The 19,492-nt window shown below is 37.9% G+C and overlaps 1 protein-coding gene across 6 annotated transcripts in view; it reads right to left on the bottom strand.

Moving 5' to 3' along the window:
- The window catches only part of CDK14 (cyclin dependent kinase 14), a 223,932-nt gene that overhangs the window by 66,639 nt on the left and 137,801 nt on the right, over positions 1 to 19,492 (bottom strand). For all 6 annotated transcript variants that reach the window (XM_083578781.1, XM_083578782.1, XM_083578783.1 and 3 more), the window contains 3 exons: positions 18,241 to 18,334; positions 10,738 to 10,801; positions 1,726 to 1,774 (listed from right to left, as the gene is read on the bottom strand). In XM_083578781.1, coding sequence (XP_083434907.1) covers positions 1,726 to 1,774; positions 10,738 to 10,801; positions 18,241 to 18,334 — 207 coding nt within the window. The remainder of the gene's footprint in view (positions 1 to 1,725; positions 1,775 to 10,737; positions 10,802 to 18,240; positions 18,335 to 19,492) is intronic.

Raw genomic sequence — 19,492 nt, forward strand, 5'->3', positions numbered from 1 at the left:
TCTCCTTTTAAATTTCAGGAAGAGATTAAAATAATGTTGTGTTGTATAACTGTGTACATCCTGCCCTTTAATGTCCATGGTTGTGGTTTGTTCCCCAACTCTGCAAATCAAAGATTTTAAAACCAACTCCCAATCACATTATCTTAGTTACTATTATATTTTCCCTTAGAACTTCAACAGTTAAATGGAAAGTTTGGCACAACTTGATAGGTCTAAGGGGATGTAAATTTTTTTATGTAATTCAACTCAAATTTGAAAATGTGCATCCCTTTTCACCAAGTACAGCTAGACACATGGCTTGGCAAACATCTTCATCAAACAAATCCCAGAAGTCTGCCAACAAGGCTCACCCTTGTATACTCTCCAGTTTTCAGAAGTTACCACCTTTCAGAGTCAATTCACATTTCACAGGCATAAAACTGGAACTTCTCATAGGACTAGTCATACAAATATTAATAGCAACCTCTTTTTCTGAGTGTCTATCTTCACGTAGCCAAAATGGCACCACCCATGCGCAGGGGAGAGAGATATTATAGAGAATCCCTAGGTTACCAGGGAAAATTGGGGGGGCAGGGACACACACACCCCCACACCCCAAATGACATACAGTGGCCACACACTGCAGAAGATCTGTTTGGCTGTAGGGAGGGGAGGACAGAAAACCAGGGGGAAGAGGAATAGAATGGAACATTGTAAAAGAAGAAATGGCTGGCCAGCTGAAATACTAAACTGAAGTACTCCCCACTGCAACATTTTTCTAGTCCCACTTGCTATATCTAAATGCAACCAAGCCCTCATACTGTTTATTTGAACTTAAACAAATGCATTAAACAAACAGTTGACAAATGTTTGAAACCAAGTCAACTTCAAAACAACAACAGGATGTTTTCAATTAAAATGTTAATATAAACATCATTATCCACAGAGATATTCATAATCAGTAATACAACACTGAAATGTTTGCATCAGAAAAGGTGGAAATCCCTTCCATATTTCATGAATGTTTATGTAAAATTGGCAAACTAAATCTTTTCCATTTTGAACTACTGTACTATTGTGATAACTTTCATGCATTTATTCATCACATCATTTAAACTGAAGAAAAATCCTTTTGCAAAGGCACACAAAGAGCTCGGAATATGTTAAGATAATTTTTAATAAGGATATTCTTTTGGCTTTTATTGTGATCATATCAGGACATTGGAAAATAAAAGGTACTAAGTTTAATCAGAATAATTTTCAGTAAGAGCTTACCAGAAATGTATACCTTATGCAAATTATACTTTTTAATCCAATGCTATTATTGACTTTATTTGCCCCATGATATGAATAAGAACACAGTGGGACTAAATACATCCCAGTATATCAGTTTATGTAGCCTATGGACTGTACTGTCAGCCAGAATAGAGCCTAGAAGTAGCAGAATCACCTTTAGGCAAATGAGTATTTCCAGTTATTCTGTTCTTAATTCACTTACCCATCTACAACTAACCTACAGGTTCATAACCAGTAAAACTTTCCTTTGTGCATTGTTAATTTCCTACAGTATATCCTCAAGCACAAAAATATACTTCCAACATTTGAGGCAAAAAGTAATCTGAGTAGCTTCTGATATATGAAATACACACAATATTCCAAAATGTGAAGGGATATATATTCTTAATTAGGAAGGACAATCGGCAAGAAATCAGCAACATTGATAGAACATGGTAATAAAAGACTTACTTATTCCAGGCTTGCCTAAGGTTTTTTGCACTGTACTGTGTAAACCGATCTGTAACAAAAAATAAAGATCTCCTGTTTTGTATGAACCTATATAGGAAACATACTTAAAATAGTCTAATAAATACAACAAATAAAACTTATTGTGCGGCTCAGTCGCATTAAAAAAAAATTCAAACTATTTTTAAAATACTGCTATTCAACACAAGTTTCCAAGCTAAATTTAACACCCACCTACCCCAAAAGCTGAGAACAAACTGCAACATCAACAGTAAAAGGAGTAACAAAAAAAGAAGCTCAAGAAAATAGAATTAAATTCACATGATGCCTAATATTTATTCATGTAGGCACCAGCTGAATGCCTCTGGGAGATACTATTCCACAACTGGAAACCACCACTGAAAAGGCCTTGTCTCTGATTGCCATTAACTGCTGACTGTGGTGACACCCTAGAGCAGGACTTCTACTTAAGAATTTTTAAAAACCAAACAGGTTCCTAGGAGAGCCTCTGGTCCTTCAGATATTTGGCTGCAAGCCTTCCAGAGCTTTATAGGAAAAAACCAGCACCCTGAATTGTGCATGGAGACCACTGATTTTTTAATACTGGTGAGGTCTTAAATTCAAATACCAGTCAATAATCCGGCTTAATAACATTATGAACCAGGACCGTGTTCTTCAACCTTGTGTTCACAGATATTGTTGGACTACAACTCCCATGAATCCATTGGGCTACCATCCAGGCATAAAGAGTTCTAACTCAACAATATCTGGGGGCACAGGGTTGAAGAACAGTACAACAGGAAACTTTATACAGTCAGATTAGATTTCTTGTACACAAACACATCCACTTGAGCATTTGTTTCATGGCTCCATATCCCTGATGAAGTAATCTATAACAGCAACAGGAAGAAAAATGAACTGAAACACAGGCTCTTGTGTAGAGACAAGCTGGGAGGTATGCAGCTCATATAAACCTCTACTTGGATAAGAATAACCACAGCCCCACAATTACAGTAATTACTTGTTCCTTTGCCCATAATAGTAGCTCAAGAAACAAAAGTTCTTTATTGTTCACAATTCCTCAACCATCAGTGAAGGGAAAGAAGTACTAATTTTACTTTCTTCCTGTTTTGCAGGAGTAAGGGATGGAATTATTCCATGATTATTAGCCTGAGTTTCCCTATTCCTGCAGTAAAGCATGCCTAGCTTCTCCCTCCTTCATGTCTGGGTCCTGGGCCGGATACAAAAACAAGAGAGAAAATAACCCACATGGTGCCTTCGAGATGTTGTTGGACTCCCGTAAGTTCCAGCAAACATGGTCAGGGATGATGGGAGTTTTAGACCAACAGCATCTGGAGGGCACCACATTGGCTATATCTACTGTACACTGAGCTTGAAAAAAAACATTCAGTGACAGAGCAGCAGGTTTGAGAGAAGAGATGAAGCGACAGACCAATCAACGATATAGCCTGACAAAGATACTGAAGCATAAGTGACAATCAATATGCTTAGTTTAGTGTAACAAAACAGATGGAAGTGGCAGCACTAAAATGTTTCACTTGTTAAATGTGAAAAAATAAAACAGAATTTACAAAATAATGTAAACAAAGACTCAAAGCCCCTAACATTTTTTAAAGTGCCAGTGGGAGCAAATCTGGACAAGAAACAAAATCTCTAAAATTAACTTCATTCTCAAACATGCAGTGTAGAGTATGAACGGAAAACATCTGAAATTCTTGCCAAATCTTGCTTCCTTGCCCTTTCCAACTTGCCAACTGGAACTGTGTGTTGTATGGTTTTATTTTGGACTGTCCCTAGATACCAACAGAAGGCCATACTAGCTGATTTTGGGTTTACTAAGAGGTATTGTCAGGTTCCAACTCAAACTAAAATGAAAACAAAAAGACGAACATTTTTTATTGAGGCATAACCTTATCAGCTGTAATTTTGCATCTAATAAAAAGCACACTAGTTCATAAAAGCTCATACCACAATAAAATGTGCTAAGTCTTTTAAGGTACCACAGAATGCTGTGTTGTTTTTCCTGCAATAGACTAAAAAGGGGAATCCCCAGTAAAGGGAATATAGATTAGAAATACCATCCCCTTGTGATTCAGGATATAAAAGGACAGAGAGATCTATGGGCATGTTGCAAGAAAATGAAATGTCTTTTGAAAACATTGCATAGGACTAACATTTATTTAATTATTATTTACTACCATTATCTATTTCCCACATTTTTCAGGATGCAACTTCTTCCAAGATGACTTACAGAAAACTCTTTCCCTCTGCAACTTTCCCTTTCAAGTTGCTTTCACACCTACCACGAACATTCTGAATACAAACTTAGCTTGCAAATTACCCAGGATTGGTAAGAAGAGTTTCAAGGGAAATTGGCTGAGAGAAGGGGCTGGTGGACTATTACTACTACTACTACTACTATTACTACACATACTACACATGGCTGGTGCAATTTTATAATATTTCTTATCCACCCTTCACCATATAAAATTGCGTGTGTGTGTGTGTGAAAAGTAAGCTAGAGAGCTGTAGGGAGGCTAGAATGTAAGGAGGCTAGAATACAACTTCACCACTGTTACAGTATAAAAGGATCACAGCAGTCATTGTTTGGAACATATAGTTAGCAGCATGTAAGGACTTTGTGGGAAGTGGGGCAATTTATGGACCGTTTTATGAATCTAAATTATTTTGCTGCCCAAATGTTATTTCAAACTTATTCTGGACCAAAATGGGTTGGGAACTGTGAGACTACATACCTCTTATTTGCATTTTTTCTGTTCAAAATTCTTAAAAGCCTTATGCTCTGCTCTAAACCTTTCTTAAAGCAATTCAGTTAGCACCACATTTACAAATCTCAGGGGAGAAAATAATCCTTTTAGAGGAAAAATAGAATTTTATAGCTCCTGAATTTCAAACTACATCACTTGCAGCACAATTATGGTCTCTGGTTGCCTAATTATTGCCCCAAATCTCCTGAGTACCTTATTTACTCATCTTGCTCTCCAAGACGTCTATAAATCACTTCATAAACTCTCTAGGCAAATAAAGCTATTGGATAACAACTGCTGGCCTACTTTATTTTTATTTTTATTTTTTTTAAAATAAATATACCTGTACGGTGTTTTGACTTATCACTGGTAACTTTTATATTAAGGCAAAAAAAATCCATGACAACCTTTCATTCAAAATACAGCATTTGGCATTTATGAGAGTCAAATGTAGTCTTCCAATTTGGTTACCCAAAACACAGGATGAAATTTTGATTTCCCGATAATATTCAGAATATTAATACCTAACTTTAATAAAGAAGTCTACATTGTGACAACAAAATCATGTAAAACTTGGATTTACCTAATCCTGAGAACTTAATTTAAGGTTCAGGTATACATCCAATACCCAGTGTTCAGGAGTAAATTTTAAAAGTTTGATGTATTTTCTTTAAAAACAAAACACCTTCTCTGACTTGCCATTCTCTACATCAGGGGTGCTCAAAGTATATTCCGCGGGCCGCCTCCGGCCCGCAAGGGTCCTAAACCTGGCCCACCCGCCGCCGCCTCCACCCTTCCCTACCCCGCCCTCCTGTCTTAAGCAAAGAGTTTGTGATGCTTGTCTTGGCAAGTGTCCTATAAAAAGTGCTCCTCGCACCCCTGGCCAAGGGAAAAGGCAGCAGCCACACCGCTTCTACCTCCAGCTTGGCGCTTGCCCGCTGTTGCCGCCGCCGCTCTTCCTCACCAGCAAGAGTCACGTGGCGGGCTGCTCTTTCCCGCTGCCTTTGGTCTCAGCGGTGGTAACAGCAGGGAGAGTCCAGCTGGGAGATCAAGCGGCGTTGCCAGGGAGTTCCTCATACTCCAGGATCAACATGAGTGCCAGAGCTGGGGGTGAGGTTGCTGGTCTGTTTGTGCTGCAAGGAGTCTGCGCCTGGCTACTCGTGAGCAGCGCTGCAGTTGTAGGGTGGGTTGCATGGGATGAGGGGAGAGATATCTTTGATCGCCACAGCCAACTTGAGCGGGATGCTGCCTGAGGAAGAGCGGGAGGGAGAGAGAAAGAGAGCCGACTTGCTATCCTTCCTGCTGCGCTGAGCGCTGGAGGTGGCCATTGATCTTCACAGAATTCCCTGCGAGTCATGTAAGTGTTCTAGAGTTGGAATGGGGAAGGATCCGCACCGAGCTTGGACCTCAGGGGTGGCATTGGAAATTATTTCTGGAAAGCAAGTTATTCTAAAGCTCTCTCTGCCCTCCCATTAAGGAGGAAGGACCTTTGTAATAAATGGGAAATGACTGCACTGTTGGCAAAAGTATATGACTGTCCTGACAGTGCTGTGACTAGCAGTGACAAATATGGAACCGGATATTGACCATCTCTTTAGCCAAAAGCAGGCCCATACTTCCCACTGAAATACTTATAAGTTTATGTTGATTAAAATTGTTCATTTTAAATATTGTATTGTTTTTTCCTGTTTTTTGTGCACTACAAATAAAATATGTGCAGTGTGCATAGGAATTCGTTCATATTTTTTTCAAGCTATAGTCCGGCCCCCAACAGTGTTTGAGGGACAGTGAACTGGCCCCTTGTTTAAAAAGTTTGAGGACCCCTGCTCTACAGCATAAAAGCCTATTAAACTGTGTTGTTTTTGGTACACACACATATTACATTAATTTTGACTTTTTACTAACACTTTGGAGCTGTTTCCGGAAGCACATTTATTTATTATCTAGTATGCTCATGCCTAATAGCATTGCTGAACTAAACAGCTAAACTGCCTTGACTCCGAGGGAAAGAAATGTGGGAGAGGCACCCTAAGGAAATAATAATAATAATAATAATAATAATAATAATAATAATAATAATAATAATAATAATAATTTATTTATTTATACCCCACCCATCCGGCTGAGTTTCCCCAGCCACTCTGGGCAGAAAGGAAAAGTACAAGCTCAAAGCAGGGCAGAAAAGAGGCAGTGCATGCATTTATTTGTTTTATTACATTTTATCTGATTAAGTGTGCATATTTGCCTACTATTTTCCCCCATGTTCACCTGATATCTCCTACTCTCTCATTGATTTGAGTTCCTACTTCAGTTTGCACCAGAAATGTCTAACAGGGATATTTTACTGTTCAGAGCAGCTCCTTAATAAAGTTACTAATTAATCCCACATACTGCTTTAGGGGCCTGGATCCCAGCATCCCTCTACTGGTCCTCATATATCACAGAGAAGGAAACAGAAGTGTGCTTTTTATCCATTTGATTTTGTGTGCTTGACTCCTAAGGCAACACAACAAGGAGTGTGAGAGAGGAAAGTACTGATCATAGTTTTGTCCTAGAAAGAAGAGCACTGTGTTCTGCAATAATGAGTAAGTGCTAATTATCTTGCCTGGAAGGTTGCAAGAAGCTGAATAAAATGGGAGGTTTTGTGGTGTTTTGCTTTTGGCTCAGAGGAGAACTTGAGCATGGAATACTTCTCTGAAATATCTTAAAATTCTTTTTGTTAAACACTTGTATGAGAGCGCAAAACATGACACAGCAATAATATACCATATTTTTCTGTCTCTAAGATGCCCTCGTCTATAAGATGCTCCTTATTTTGGGGGCCTCAAAATTTAGAAAATGGGGGGGATTGAGCTTTCGGGGAGGATTATTTGGTGGGAATGCATAAAATCACTCATCTGCCAGAACGCAGCACACAAACGCTCGCGTCACTTACAATTGCCGCTTACAATCTTGGGCTTGCACTTCATTCCGGCGGGTGAGCAATTTTCGGGATCTCCCCCGACCAATCAAGCGGCCAATTGCCGCTTACAATACGGGCTCGTGCCAAAAAACCATTCGCGTGCACGCCCCCCCCCCCAGCACTACCCATGTATAAGACGAACCTAAATTTCTAACCTCATTTTTGGGTCAAAAAAGCTCGTCTTACACATGGAAAAATACGGTACTATGTACATCCTTTGATACCAGTTCAGTCTGTATCTTGGGCCAGTACTGCCACAGTTTCTGCCCAGAATAGATTATTATGCAATCATCCCAGGAAGGAATATTGTCTCAACATTATGTTATACCAAATCACACCTTGGAAAGGCAGGGAGAGTTTCTTAAATTCGGGTGCTAATAATAGTTTAAGATGACATGGATTTTGAACTCTCAAGTTTGTTTTTAAACATTGCTTAAGAGTTATTTTTAATATATTAAGCAGTATAGAAATTAAATAATCAATGAAATGTAAAAAGTTGTAGATATTTAATTGTCACCAGCCATTTTAAACTTAGTAGCTGTTAATGACTTTCTTCCTTCTGCTCAAAAGCTCTTGTTTTCTGCTGAAAACCTAGCTAAGCTTAGACATCAAAGCCTTTTAGCAGATGCTAACTTTCTCTTCATCAGTGTTTTCTGCATACTTTTTTCCTAAGTCAATTAGAATTGGAACAAAAACATAGATAAACACACTAGGCAGAAATGCATGATTACAGTGCAGTGAGCACACAATTTGATAGCTTTTGTCAGTATGCATTTTACCAGTTATATGCAGGCACTATTATCATCAGATGAATGCAGTATTTCATGTGGAGAGAAATACTGTACGAGTGAAGAAGCAGCACATTTGTGAGTTCTTTTGCATCACACCTGTCAGTGTGTGTGAAAAGGATTTTTGCAGCTTCTGTGTGGGAGCCATGCAGTTTAAATCAGCCTTAGGTTCTTAAGATTCCATTATAAAGCAAACGCAGAAACATTTTTTTTACCTTATAAAAAGAACCAAACAACTTTCCTCCCACATTAATACCAAAGTGTTAAACTAAGAGCATCAATAAGATGCTTATCTAGCAGCCAAATATAATGGCAGCAAATCCATGTATTTAAAATACAAATCTGACCAAATCACATGGAAATCTGGGAAAGAGGTTTTCCCACTCTCTCTTTCCTCATGCACTTCTAGTATTGAAGCCCAGTTGAGGAGAAAATCACCAGGTGTGGAGAGACTGTTGGACTGTGGGTGAAGACTGTTTGACTTCTCCCAGACTCATCCACCTATTCTTTTTGCTGTTAAGAATGTTTACATGCATGTTTACATCTGTATTGATCTATTGCAACCACATCTAATTTCAGAGGGAATTCAGAGCACTTGGCACTTCTGAGAAGTCATGAAGCCTACAAATAATAGTTGCTAGTAAAGAATAATATTTTGGATTACAAATTTGTATAAAATTAGATCAAGTTTGAAAGAACAAGGATCTAAAAAATTATTACTCACAGAAAAAGAGTGATAACATTCAGCTGGCTTTTTCCAACTGACAATCATCTGTACCTTTCCAAGTACAGTGTTTTAAAGCTAGTGTTTTAAATCACAACTGGCAAAGCATATAGCATTTAACCAGAGAAACATAAATCTAACACAATGGCCATCTTAAAATATAGCCCATATAACATTCCCTTTTCAGTTTATTTCCCTGAATCCGCTCTATTAAGAAAAATTACAAACACACGACACATATACACAAATCAAAATCAAATCAAACAGAATTAACCAGCTCAGAAAGGTTTCTTGACTGCCACCTACTGGCAAAAAAACCCCAATTTTTCAAGTATGCTAGCCACTGTGATGCTTTTCAGATGCTGCTGGACTCCATCAGCCTCAACCAGAATGGTTAATGATAAGGAATTATGGGAGCCGTAGTCAACTACCTCTGAAGTAAACTATTCTAAACTCAAATTCTGCACTGGAAAAACACCACCACATTTTTACAGAATTAAACAACAGTAGCAGCCTTGGCAATGTACTAAAATGAGTGCCTTTCAAAGTAACCTAGCTTGTATTCTTAAATTTATACATTTATTTTTAAATCATATTTTCTGAAATGTTAGCTAGTTTGTATTTCCAGGGGGTTGGAAGACCAAATACTTTAAATTTATGTTTATAAAGTGTAGAAGACTGTCAATTTTATAGCAAAATTGGGAGAGAGTAGGTAAGAGAGTGGATTTTTTTTAAAAAAACAGGGGAAATGAAAATGTATTATGGCTTACAACAAACACATTTCCAAGATGATATTCAGGGACAAGAGTGGGGATAACAACTTATCAAACATTTTAACTTAGAAGGTTGAGATTCTTAGGAAGTGGGATTCTATACCAACTTCTACTTTCTGTGTGCTTAGTTGAAACCATGACCACATGTACCTAGTAATAAAGGGAGTTTGGGCAGTCTTCAGCCAAACAGGGGCTCCTCTTCAGGAAGTTATCGGCATTCAGATAAAAACAAATGACTAAGATGACATTAAACTAAACCCAGTGAAATTCTGGAGAGTAAATTGGACATCAGACATTACATTACATTACGTCATTTATACAAAGAATAGGTGAAACTAAAAAATGCAAGTCAATTTTATTAAGATAAATTTTCAGTATGCAGTTGAGATGCCAACTGGCCAATGGCTAAGTTAGTGCTATGTCACCCTGACGGTGCCAGGGTATTTCTGCAGAAGTAAGGTATCTCAGAGGGGCATATAATTGTGATGTTTGCCACTAGGATTTATAAACCAACAGGGTGAGGATGACTTTCCTGAGATCCTGTAGGGAATAGCACCACTAACCTGAGCAAGGCCTATAGAGAGAATGGAAAGAAGGTAATGTAAACAGCCTCACTTCTCTGGTTGAAGCTTGGGGAAAGAATGGCCAAGATAAAGCACAGTGACTGCGCAGTAACTTGGAAAGGGTCAGAGCTCAGTGACAGAGCAACTACTGGGCATGCAGAAGGTGCCAAGGTCAATCCCTGGCATCTCCAGGCTGGGAAAAATTCCTGTATGAAACCCAGGAGAATCATTGCTCATCAATGCGGACAATACTGAACCAGACAAACCAAGACCAGCTTCCCATATAGCTAGAAGCAGGTTGCAGCATACTCATCAGCTGAAATCTGAAAGGGCACCTTTGTTTATAATGCCAGAATCTTTTCGCAATAGAAATGGTATTTAAATATGAAATCTGATGGCAAGGTCTTGAAACCTACCTGGCTTGAAATGGGGCAGAGAATGAACTCCAGGCCATGAATCTTCATTTGGGGTTCCAAGCACCTACAAGTAAACAGAGCCAAATACATTTAGTTTAAAATACAGATGGCCACTTCACGTAAAATATTTTATGATTGATTTAACTTAAGAATAATGTATTGATTTGCTCAAGGTTTTAAAAGATTTACTATTTCAGGATTTACTACAAAATAACAAGAACTAATCATTTAAATTTTATGGACATCCATGTTCATCAGGTCATTTATAACCAGAATACCAAGTCATTGTTTATGTACTACCTGATACAAAGAGGCTTACTGTTAATTAATTCACTGCTGAAAACTACCTTATTAAAGAAATCAAAATCAGCACCAATAACCATGGGGAACACTGCAATGGGAGACTTCAGCATCTAAGCCACAATGTGTCTGTATGTTTGAAGCAATACGTTCCACAAATTCTTTTTTTTTTATTATGCCTTATTTTCTGTTTGCATTTTTTTCTTTTCTTTTTTGCCAAAGATTGGGTCCCTTCAATGGTCCTGTTCTTCCTTCTTACAGTTCTTTAATCTTTAAACTGCACTTGGAGAGGATAGCCCTTAAAACAAACAACTCCTTCAGACAGAGAACTGTGTTTTGTATACAGAATAGATGGCTACCCTGAATTTTTCTTACTTAATTTGAAAAAGAAGCCCTAATTAACGTTTGCATTTTAAAACATATTAATGTATCAGCAACACCACGACTTTGACTCCTTAATCATCACCTTTCACATTAAAGACAGATTGGGTATAATAATAGAAAGTAGCCTGAAGAGTCTGATAATTATTAAAATAGTGTTTGTGGAAGATATGGCTAGTGATCAGTGTGCAAAGACTAGGGTTTGAATGCAATTTCCAAATTTCTGCTCAGCAGTAGCTCTACATTAGCCAAAGCTACCTCACATGAAAGTCTAAGTACAGAAGAATTGCAAATATGTTGTATGCATCCCCCCCCCCCCGCCGCCGTATACACACTCTGCAGTATATAGCAGCAACCATGCAATATTTCACTTTGACCAGGAGAGGGAGGCAGAGAATTGAAATTAGAAAGGCACATTATTCTTAAAGTAGCATGCCATCAGACAGCACCACATTGGAAACCACTAAAAATAACGGGGGGAGGGAAGGGGAGCACGGCACACAGGATAGTGCAGCACTATCAAAAGTTTAAAAGGCATATTATTGCAAGAGCTTTTCATAAGGAAGGTTGGTTTCAACATACTGGGTGAGATCACATTGTCATAAATACTGAAAGAGAAAGGAGTCCAAGACGGATGAGAATTTCTTAAAGGTGAAATATTGAAAGCACAAATGTAGAAAATTCAAAGAAAAATGGGAGGCATCTAAAGAAATCAGTGTGGCTGCATATACTTACAGATGAACTGAGATTTAAGAAGGGCATGTTTAAGAAATGGAAGAATGGGAAAATCAAGAAGGAAGGGTATACACAACTTGCCAACAGTTGCAGGAGGAAGATCAGGAGAGTCAAAGGTCAGAATGAGTTCAGGCTACCAAGAGAGGCAAAAAATAATTTAAAAGTTTTCTTCAGCTATGTTCAAGGCAAGAGGAAGAACAAGCAAGCAGTAGGTCCTCTGCGTGGAGATACATGATGTAGCAGCAAAAGAAGCTAATGCTATTCTAGGCTGCATCAACCAAGATGATCAAGGGTTTGGAAACCAAGCCTTATGAGGAACAGTTGAAGGAGTAGGGTATGTTTAGCCTGGTAAAGAGGAGACTGAAAGAAGATGTGATAGCCATCTTCAAATATCTAAAGGGCTGTCACATGGAAGATGGAGAAAGCTTGTTATCTCCTGCTCTGGAGGCTGGGAATTGAACCAAATGAATCAAGTAGATTCTGACTAAACATCAGGACAGTAAGAGCTGTTCGACAGTGGAATGGACTCCCACAGGAGGTTTTGAAGCAGAGGTTGGATGATCATGTCATGCATGCTTTAGCTGAAATTCCTGCATTGTAGGCAGCTGGACTAGATGCCCTTGGGGTCCCTTCCAACTCTACAATTCTATGGTTCTATAAGAACCTATTCGTTCAGTTTCAAAACTGCAGACTATCAGCAACTCTCTCAGATAGTAATCTTCCCACAATTTTCTTCAATTAGGAGAAGAGAGCAAGGCAAGATAGTTTAAAGCGGGCATGGAAATTTAGATTATTTATTTAAAATAAATGTGCAGCTGCAACCTTCAATAAGCGAGCCAAGTTCAGACAGCCATATGTGGATTCACAGAGTATCTTCAATTCAATCCTGTGGCAATTAATTGTTTACATGACACTACTCCAAATATACAGCAGTTTCTTTGGGTAAAAGTAGTCCCCCAATTTCTGCAATATTTCACACTACTTTAGACCCAGCGAGAAAGGCAGTAATGTCTTGAACATGGTTGGGAATAGCAGTAATGAGAGAACAATGTGAAAAGAAAAACTGTAATTTAGTGCTTGTAGAGGTTCTTTAAGAAACTGACCAATAGGTTTTTTTCTCCTCAAAAGATAGTTCTGAACAGGACCACAAGAAAATAAATAAACCTTATAAGAAACAGCAGTGTGCCCCATGCTGCTTCCATTACTAATGTCTTCTACGTCTGGAAGAAGCTTTCTCCAATGTTTGAAAGTTCTCCCAGAAAGTTTACTGTAATCCCTTTGCTCTATGCCTTTTGCTGTCAATTAAAAACCTGTTTCCTCAGACATTTACAGTGGTACCTCGGGTTAAGTACTTAATTCGTTCCGGAGGTCCGTTCTTAATCCTGAAACTGTTCTTAACCTGAAGCACCACTTTAGCTAATGGGGCCTCACGCTGCCACCACGCCACCGGAGCACGATTTCTGTTCTCATCCTGAAGCAAAGTTCTTAACCCAAGGTACTATTTCTGGGTTAGCGGAGTCTGTAACCTGAAGCGTATGTAACCTGAAGCATATATAACCTGAGGTACCACTGTACTGGGTTACTTTAGTGCTAATTGGTTGAGATTTGAAAGTTATTTATTGTCAATGTATTTTTTATTGTGATTTTTAAGGTGTTGTTTTAGAAAATTTATACACAGAACATATGAGTATTGTTGCAATAATTACAGCAAATCATCACTCTGTTTTCTATTTACCAATGGCATAACAGAGGCCATAAACTAGATACTTAAGTGACAGTAAAGATCACGAAGAAACTGCATTCTTCAGATTAATTCTTGGCTTATATGAAAAGCTTAAAAAGGCAAAAGAGACAGATGTAACTACTAGCAGCATATATTATGTATGTTGACTCAGTATTTTGAGTGACAATTCTGTCTATGCCTCATCAACCCTCTTTGCAAGGCACAATATGATAGCTTATTGTCAAGCTCAATATTCGAGAGAAAATGCATGAACATTTCTGCCACTATAAGCATTAGTTTCCATAAGAGATAATAAATCAGGCTCTTTGATATTCTTTACATTCATGAAGGAAGAGAAAATGAATTTAAGGCCAAGAAATATATTCTAGTATGTTGCGATTATGGGGCAGGCAGACTAGACAATTACAGCATAGCATTCCAGAGAATGCACATCTACAAAGGTCCCACTTGGGTATTTGGCAATACACACACACTAACAAAAACAAATGCACCCAACTGAGACACCACAAAGAATCTATCAATTATAAAAATGACTTCATAAGGATCCATGATAACTAATCTGCATTATTTGTATACATCTGTAGAACTAATGAATAGGGTATATAAAACAGCAGCAAAAATCATGACATTTCTGCCCATCTGATTAATTACGGTATGTTAGTAAGTCTTTACAATGTTCGTGTCTGCATTTTGTCTAGGGCAGGTATTATTTCTATGGATGAAATTCTATTACTGCAAATATTACTATAATGTACGCTTTTTATTTTCAGTCATCAAAATTGTCTCTTATTTTCATATGTGTGAGAGAAATAGAACAGTAAGAATGATGGGCTGTAATAAGATACTTAAAGTCTTTCAAGCCCTGCCTGTTAATGGTTGCGTATAAGCAGGCTTGATGGTGGGTCATTTTTATTTCAGATTTCTATTAATATGGAATTCTATCTTCATAATTAAACATTCATTTGTCTAATACAAGATAACAAGGGAACAGAAAATCCAGTAGGCTCCATTTCCAATGCCATGGTCTATAAAATATGCACTTTGGTAATATGCCCAGTTGTTAATTTTTTCATAAAGTGAACCACTGAACCACATGAAAACTGGTAAGGTTTTAAGCACAGTTTCAGGACTATAAAACACAGAAAGGCATACTTCTAGCAATGTAGTAGTGCCTTCTAGAAAATGTATTAAGAGTACATTTTGTTCTGCATAGAAGGGAAAATTACGCAGAACTGCAGGTAATGTTAACTCATTGAGGATCTGTGGAGTACATTTAATAAATGAAGTTAGTTGTAAACTAACTACAAAAAAGACAAAACAGAAGACAGTCACTATTAAGCCTTTAATCACTGAAATGCACGTCAGCTGCAAAAAATCTACATTTAATTTATACCCAATATTGTGCTACATGACTGAATCAATTAATCACATTCATTATATGTGCTATAGCAACCAAACCTAGGACAGCAATGTGATAATGTTCATACATGAAACACCTATGCTGTGCAGTGATGCCAGAGGGACTATTGGATAGGGCTGGGAAGAGCCTGGTCACTTCCCATCTTAGTCATGGAAGTCACTGGAAACCTTGGGCCATTAACCTTCAATCAGACTAATCTATCTCACAGGGTTTCAGTGAGGATAAAATGGGAAGGAACCATGAAATCTGGAGTTTAGCTTCTTGAAAGAAAAGCAGTACAGAAATTGAAGAAACTAAATATGTATGTTGCAGCAAAACCAGATGCCTTCATGTGCCCCACCTGCAATAAAGGATGCCTCTCCTGCATCTGTCTCTACAGTCACAGCAGGTGCTATAACTCTCTAGCAGTTTGACTTTACCTACAAAGGCACACTCTTCCATTGTCTTCCAAGACAGACAGATGCCAACAAGTGAAGAGATATGCCAAGATTAAAAACTTGGGAGAGAACTCCTGAAAGATACCTGTGCTTTTATTGAATACTCACCTTGAAAATATCAAAATGAACAAACAACACATCAAATTGGGTTTAAAATGCCCATCACTACTTACCGCTGACAAAATGAACAAAGTCTTGCCATATTCCTATTCAGCATTAGGAACAATGTAATATATATTTTTCTCTGAAATGATTGCTTGGATATAATCATAAATCATTAACACTCTCGGGAAGACTAGTAGGTGACCTTTTTAATTCTTCCATGATTAGTCATGGTTTTTTGAATTTATTGTATTCATAAGAATATTTCTAAACTGACAACTCATAAGAAAAATATACTGATTTGCAGTGAGCACTGGGAATCTATTGAGTAATTTTCATTTGTTCTCTCCAAATAAACATGTATTAAGGTAAGCTTTCTTGCCTTCAAGATTTTGAAAACCTGCAGTAATAGCTAAGTTGCTATAGCTCTGTTGAAGTTAAGCAAATAATGTAACATTTATTCGTAAAACTCTTTACTAGCATGTACAGTTTTAATAGAGATAGTCACTTGTTCCAGGTAACAAGAGAAAAAAGAACAGTTGGTGGCGCAATAAAGGAAATGAAGATATGAGTAACACTTAGCATAATGCTTTGTATCATGCTAAGATCAAATAGACTGCAGCCAATTACCATAGCGTAAATGCTGCATACGTATACATCTTAGGTCTTATTTTATTTTTACATTTTATACATACTCCCAAGTTATTTATGAACAGTTCTATTTCGTTTAGTCCTTCTCTACTGGCTATGTCTATGGTTCTAAAATTTTATCCTAGAGACTACATCCTCACTGAGGTTTTCCTCCACCAGATTCACGACACTAAGGGGAGAGAGTGTTACTTAATTCGTACCGGAGGTCCAGTCTTAACCTGAAACTGTTCTTAACCTGAAGCACCACTTTAGCTAATGGGGCCTCCCACTGCCGCCACGCCACCGGAGCACGATTTCTGTTCTTATCCTGAAACAAAGTTCTTAACCCGAGGTACTATTTATGGGTTAGCGGAGTCTGTAACCTGAAGCGTCTGTAACCTGAATCATATGTAACCCGGGGTACCACTGTACAGACATTTGGTCCATGAACTCTATGCAGGTGGCCTATGGAAAGGCTATGGAACAGTTGAGAATATCTTTACTTTGGCTCCGTATTTGATTTTTCTTCTTCTGATAATGGAAATGGAGACCATTTTGATCACAGTCTGATTACTGACCATTCTAACAAGGGTCTGGCTCAGATCCCTTAGATCCCTCAGAAACTCATATTCTGAGTTTCAAAATATGACGCTGGTACAGTCAACTAGTTTTCCAGTTGAAGGGGGTTTCTTAGCCTGTGGTTTTTATAACACAGTACTGGTTTTGACAACCATGCAAATGCTTAAGAAATGTTATTAAAATATGAGTTATGCTCTGATGTGTTGATCAAAAGTAGTTCATTGAGAACCACAGTAGATAAAAAAGGAAAAGCTTGAGAACCACTGTTTTAGTATACAGAGCTATCCCTAGGGGGCAAGTAGTGTCACCAAAATTATAATGGTCTGAACTCAAGTTTTTGGAAAAATAATTATTGCTGGTAATGTTCAGAATTCAGGGGAAATGCAGCTATTGGTTCAGCCTCTACAGCTGTGTATGGTCTCACTGTCAAGGAATTAATTTGTATTGGTTATCTTAAACAACTACCTTTGTACACACAGGTTCCACACAATGCGTACCCAGGAATTGTTAGGCAAGCATTCTCACAATGAGCTGATGATTTCCATTATTTCCCATGGAAACATTTAGAATCTGTGATTTGTCCATGCTCTTTCCCTCCCTGGTTTCTGCCCCAAAGTGCTGTGGCAAATCAGCAAAAGCCAAACAAAGGGGAAACTAATTTATCCAATCTTTCCTTCTCTCTGATTTGTCTAATCTCTCTCTCTCTCTCTCCATTTCTGCCCAAAATGACTTCTGCCTCCGACAAGCAAAACACAAACAAGTAAGGAAAGAGGCAAACATTTGGCTCTTCGGATATCACCCAAACACCTACAGGTATTTCAAAAATGATTAACCAACTTCATGTACACAATTCACTAAATAATGGGGGAAGGAAGTAATCCTTTTTAAGCAGAGTAGTCCCGTTTTCAGTAACTGTCAAATGGATAATTCTAATGATGCACACAATGTATCTAGCTAGATAATTATTGACAGTATTTTTGTTTGAAGTGGCTGACTAATTTAAACAAACTCTGGATTTCAAGGGATTCTGACATAATGCTCCAGCCACTTCCACCATGGAAACTCCATTCATTTCAGTGTGGTTTATATAAGGTTCCTGCTATTTATATTTGGGTAGAGGAGGCAGTTGTCAGCATGCAATAATCAAATGCAGGGGAAGTGGGAAGGAGATTTACCAGAAATATTCTTTCAAGTTGATCTTGAATGTCTTTCATTCCTGGAAAAGCAGCAACACCTTGAATCATTTCGACGAAGATACAACCAACTCCCCTGGAAAGAAAAAAGTTTAAAATATTTTTTGGGGGGAAATATCATATTAGAAACTGGTACACAGCCTGTACATTGGTTTTCAAGAGATTTTTTCCTTGCTGCAAAAAGATGCAAGACAGATTACATTGAATGTCTGACACTGACTCAGAACTGTCTCTTTGAAAACAGTTTGTTTGAGTGTGAATTGCAAAATTTAAAAGCTGTTCTGGGGGTTTGTATGATTGCACAATGGCAGAAACACCCCATGGTTTGTAACATCTTAAATAAAATGAAATGCAGTCACCCTGCAGCACATGCACAGCATATAAACAGGAAATCCCTAATAGGGCCTAGGACATGATTCAAAGAACTGCTCAACCAGTTACATGTGCCCAAAGGGTTTGTGCTGGTGCTTCTCAAATAGCCTTTCATGTCACATGGCAAACTGTTTCAAAGCTGTTTGTGTATGAAGTGGTTTTTCTTTTGCTTTTTACACCTAAGTCAGAATTTCACTGGCTATGTCTAAAACATTGCTTTAGATACCAGCCACAGTTTTAGTTCTGAACAAACCAGATGGTTCCTTCTGACTATACAGAACACTCTGCATGTTCTGTTTTACCACTGAACAGTAAAGATATTTACCACTGAGTATTATAGTTTCTGACGCCCTCTTTGCAAATAATGAAAGCAAAAGCAACAAAAGAGGCAGCATGTTTATTACTGCTGTGTATGCCATCATATTTATCCTTGACCACAACTTTATTTACCTATAACAGCAGCATTGTGTTGTGTTTTATTGTACTGTTCCTGATTTCACCTAAGCATTGATGTTCTTACACAATAGGGTTCGACATTTGGATAACATATGCCTCAGCTAAAAGTTTTTCTACATCTCCATGTGGGCTGAATATGTATCATTACAACCAAAAGTAAATATGCATATCAGTACTCCAACAACATTTGAATAGTTCATGACCTAATTGCTAGAATGAAAATAATTCTCAAAAGTATTTTCAAATGGCAATGATATACTTGGAAAGTAACACATTTTAAGTGTGCCAAAGTAGTGAAACACCATCTCTTTAAAACATGCAATCTGCTTTCATTAATTAAGAGATCCTAACTGAATATTTATAAGTCACATTTGGCAAAGAGCCCTTTAATTAAAACTCATTTAGT

This window comes from Podarcis filfolensis (genome assembly GCF_964270895.1).
Source record: "Podarcis filfolensis genome assembly, chromosome: 12".
Lineage (NCBI taxonomy): Eukaryota > Metazoa > Chordata > Lepidosauria > Squamata > Lacertidae > Podarcis > Podarcis filfolensis.